At 39.9% G+C, this 5000-nt stretch overlaps 1 protein-coding gene across 1 annotated transcript in view; it reads right to left on the reverse strand.

Annotated features, from left to right (window-relative positions):
* Positions 1-5000, reverse strand: part of LOC138055234 (uncharacterized) — a 103945-nt gene that overhangs the window by 94591 nt on the left and 4354 nt on the right. The window contains exons 3-4 of the mRNA XM_068901203.1: positions 2020-2104; positions 827-880 (exon numbers count right to left, since the gene is read on the reverse strand). Of these exons, the coding sequence (XP_068757304.1) occupies positions 827-880; positions 2020-2104 (139 nt within the window). The remainder of the gene's footprint in view (positions 1-826; positions 881-2019; positions 2105-5000) is intronic.

The raw sequence follows: 5000 nt of genomic DNA on the forward strand, positions 1-5000 counted from the left end.
ATGAAGTTCCTTTCCTTTCCTTTTTTCATCCGTCATGTAAAAGGTGAAACGGCATCGGTTTGAATACGGTTACTATTTTAGAGAAAAATTAGAAATCGTCGGTGATGAGTGCCTGGGCACAAGATCACGGCGCTAGTACAGAATACAGGACCACTCCAGTAGCAGTACTACTTACGTGACTCCGTGGCTTCACAGTCACGCTAGCATTTTAATGAAAGAAAGAGGAAGGCAGGTTGCTCAGCGGTTTAGCGTTTAAAGGAACGAGGAAGGTATATGTTTGCGTGGTTCCGCGGCTTCGTGGTTCCACAGTCGTGTTAACGTTTAAAAGAACGAGTAAAGTATATGTTTGAGTGTCTCCGCGGTTCTACAGTCGTCGTGATTGTGAAATCACGGAGCCACTGCAGCTAGCACTCTTCAAAAATGGCCCTGTATTCTGCAATTTAGCCCAAGATCGGCATGACCTAAACACTCCCAAAACGGTTCTGTATAAACTGACTTCCAAATCGTATTTATTTTGACGCGGTTTCGAAGTTGTCAAACCGTGTCGATGTGAAACCGCGTTCGTTTCGCTGCCTAAGCAAGCAAAGATCCAGGGGCCCGTACCTCAAAAGTCCCGAAACTTTACGGGCCATTTTCGAGTGTCACAATTCCCTTTGTATCTCAAGAATAGAGAAGATTTAAGTCGGATTTCGAAAACAAGCGGTTGGCAGTTTCACAAATGGCTTCTTGGACCCGAAAAGTTTTCGAGACTTTCGAGAAATGGGCCAAAATTGTCTATCCCTGAGACCAAGGAGACCAGCTACTATAATTAAAACCATTTCTGCACCTGTGAAGTTGTTCCCTCTAGCAGCTTTTTGTTACCACCTAACCATCTAAGAACCTGCAGGAAATTTGGACAGCATGACAAGGTCAGTTTAATTAACAAGACAAACAGATCATAGTATGGCCACCACCTTATATTTAGTCTAAATCACTTGCGTTTTGAGCCGGTGACAAATTATTGAGAAGGATGTGTTAATTAGGAAGGACGGCTCTTCACATACTCGTGCGCATGTGTTCCCTAAATAAACGAGGTATTAGGTTGAGCTTAAGGTTGTTTCAAGGACATTACTAAACTACGAAACAGCGAAACGTAACACCGAAACACCACCTACCACCCCACCATATATTTAATACTAACTGACAACGGTTGCTCCTTATTCACTAGGATTAAGAATAGGATTTAGATTAAGAATGCGATTAGACGCGATCTAAAACGATATTTGATCTCAAATCCAACCTTTGTCGGTTAGTATTCAACGCATAGTGTCTCGTTTCCCTGTTTCGCTGTTCAGTAATGCGGAAGGTTAACGTCATATCTACTCAAAGTTGACTGAAACCTGTGGGTATTATAATATATCATTAAATATTTTACAAAAATGTGCTGTATGAAATTCTTGAAAATTATTTGTCCACGCAATTGCATTAAATTATGGCCTATATACAAAAATATATTATATATAGAAAGAGCGAGATTGAAGAATTACAAAGACATATGTATCATGGTTAGTGCGCTTGACTCCGGATCGAGTGGTCCAGGTTCAGATCCTCTGTGGGAACATTGTGTTGTGTTCTTGGGCAAGACACTTTACTCTCACGGTGCCTCTCTCCACCCAGGTGTATAAATGGGTATCGGCGAAAATGCCAGGGGTAACCCTGCGATGGACTGGCATCCCATCCATGGGGGTGTAGAAATACTCCTAGTCGCTTCATGCTATAGAAACCGGGATAAATTCCGGCCTAAATGGGCCACTTTGCTCGTAAGAAGACTTTAACTTACCAAAGAGTACTAACAAGGAGTGTTTTCTCGGGATATAAAGCTCATGCACATGACGTTTTATCGATGTTTTGATAGGCTGTTACGCTCATGAATTATTAACACATTTTTGAAACATGTATTAGACTACATCTCCAATACAATGAAAGGCCAGAAATTACAATTTCAAAATAGAATAAATGCACACAAAACGTAGGCCATACCTTGGGAACAAAACTTTCAGGTATTACAACTGGAGCACGTCTTGTTCTCACCAAATAAATATCCCTAAATTTCATATATAAATCTCTGCAATGGAAAAAAAATATGTGTAGCAATATATTTCCTTTTATGAAAAATGGATTCAAGTACAGTTGCGAGCTAAAATATAATAATTATATAATTATTAGCTTTGTTGAAGGTTTATATTAATTTTTTTAATCAATTTAGCGACATGAACTTTGAGAATGTTTTGACACAAACCCATAAGAGTTTCTGGAACGATTGAAAGTTAATTTGATTGTGCTGGGAAAAACAATTCGGTGCTTTGAAAAACACTTCTACATACTGTTTAACAAACAAACAGGAGTGTTTTATTGGGTTTAAAACCACAAGGCAAAGCTCAGTGTAGGGGAAGATATTATCATACAAGAAAAACAAGCTGGGCCTCATTACCGTTATCCTTTATCAGTGCTGGAAATAATTTTTCTTTATTCAGAGGACATATGTCCTTTCAAATCTTCCTTTTGGTCGAACATTTGTGACCCTATTTGGGAAAAGGGGGATTAAGGTGAATTTAGAAAACAACGTTTTAACGCGTTTAATCGCGTTCGTCGAAACGCGTGGAAACGCATTTTTTGTGCGTTTAAACAGATTTTTAACGCGTTTAAACAAACGGCTCTGTTGCGCTTCAATTACTGCATTTCGTATGCTGAAAAGTACGCTAATTTAGTTGTATTTGAATGAATAAATTACCTGTTCTATAATATGAAATGCGGAGATTAGAGTGCATGTCTTCCAACCCACTGTGTCAAAATGATCAATTCATCAGCAAACTTACCTTTTGCCTTTCCTTTTTACATTGCAGTAAGAATCACATTCCGTCTATAATAAGTTACTATCCTTTTTTCTGTGAGCGCCTCATGCGCACCGACTTTAGCCCACTTGCAGTGCACGAATCTCGTGCTATCAACAACGGCAACCAGACAATTAGCACACGCAGGAAAGAAGATTCGGTTTTCGAGTCTTCCTAAGAATGGAGCAAGCCGTCGCATTTGAGCCTACGGATTCTGCAGACAAGAGCCAACGATATTGCTCAAAGAAACGCGAACCACTGAACGACGCTTCAAAAATGTTTCCATTAGCGCATCAGGTTTCACCAAGAGGCTGGTCAATCATTTGTCTCAAGCTTGTTTTAATATTTTTAAACTCTTTAAAATTTTCACATTCTCCTCCTTCGTCTTTTCCTCTTCGGAATTTTTGGCGACAAAAAGAGCACGTCGCCAGAATGAAACAGAATCGAAGTGATGACGCCGCTAGCCTTCGGGATGTGTCATATGTTATCACTCGAGTAGACTGGTCACGATGTCGTGACGCTCGCCCCGCAACAAGTGAAAAATCAGGTTTTCGCCCCATAGCGACGAAAAAATTGGATTGTTTGTACCATTATTGATAATGCCTCGAGAAAATAGAAATTACAGAAAACAGGCTGTCAACATTTAACCACCTTCAGAAGGACGTAATTCAAAGAATGAGCGAATCACATAAACATTTCATCGAAATGTGACAAAGTAAACATCGCATTGACTTGACCAAATACTTCTGGGTTGTGTAATTCTCTCCATTGTTATCGTGGGGAAACAGAAACCTAAATATCCAGTTGCGAGAGAAGTAGGGAGCGATTCAGTGAAACTGGGAACGTTTTTAGATTCGCGAACATTTGGTAGTATCGCAAGTATTTACCGGTTTTTCTGATCAGCGAATTGATTTTTTCGGAACTTCCTTGGTGTTCACGAACAGGCTTTCCATCGGATAGTCTTAATTTATTTGTTACGGATTCTTTCAGTTGTCGCTATAATAATATAATTATTGTGGGACTGTGAGAGAAGTAGCGAACGATTTAACGAAAGCAAGAGCCGTTTTTCGCTATCTTTATGACCGGTACCTTCCGGTGTGATTAATGGCTCGAAGTTGAAGCTTTGGCCGAAGACGCTGAATATATCTGCTCTCGTTCGCTCATGAAATAGGTTTCCTCTGCCAAATGCAAATTACCCGCGAATGTTTCGGGAAGGTTGGATGGGTTCAGAGAAGTATGATCCATTTCTTTCAGAGCTTTGCTTTTTTTGTTATTTCAGAGGTTTAATTGAAAGCGCTATCATATTGTTGCAAGTTATCGTGCTTGTGCCTTGGCGCTTCACTATCTGCCTATTCAACCCCTTTTCATTATCGCAAATCATAAACAAACAGGAAATTAAACAAACTGATGTCTCCTTTTGACAAGTACTAAATGACCAAAAAGTCTAAAATTTCGGAAGGTTGCGTGACTGATCGCGACAAATATGTGGATCAGTTTATTTCTTTTGAGCGGTAAACAGCGAGTCGTCGATCAATTTCTTTTCTAATGGCTTGAACGTAACTCTTAAATGCAGCTTTAGTTGAGCCCTGTCATGATGGTACGAGTTGTTTTATCTTCGTTCGGTTACTTGGGCCTTGGTCGTCGCCGGGGTCGTCGCTCAGAGTCGGAAGACAGCCGCTATGTCAACTGCCTTGATCAAACATGAATAAAGGAAAAATGGTAGTAAGTTTTGCATGTGAAGAATGCCTCAGCTGGTAACCCCAATGCAGAATTTTATTTGATTGATTTATAAGTGTTTGCGACTCTACTAAGACCAACATGAACAGCATTCAACAATCAACGTTCTGTTGTACATTTCTAAAACAGGATCGCACATGACAAGAGAAACCTACTGACGACCCTCGCTAATCACAGGGTACACATCAAAGCAAACTTGTGCTTAACACCATCTTGAAAATTCATTTGTACATTCCTCACTTCATTTGAAACAAATTTCTATTGTTTATGCTCATGATTTACCGTTAGAGTAGGTAAGTGAGTGTTTTGTTTTTTCCTCAGAGAACGCCGCCAATTTAGGCATGTTTAGGTTGGACTAATTCGCATTTCTTCTCTTTTCCGAGTACTTGCAGC

Source organism: Montipora capricornis, chromosome 7 (genome assembly GCF_036669925.1).
Source record: "Montipora capricornis isolate CH-2021 chromosome 7, ASM3666992v2, whole genome shotgun sequence".
Classification (NCBI taxonomy): Eukaryota; Metazoa; Cnidaria; class Anthozoa; order Scleractinia; family Acroporidae; genus Montipora; species Montipora capricornis.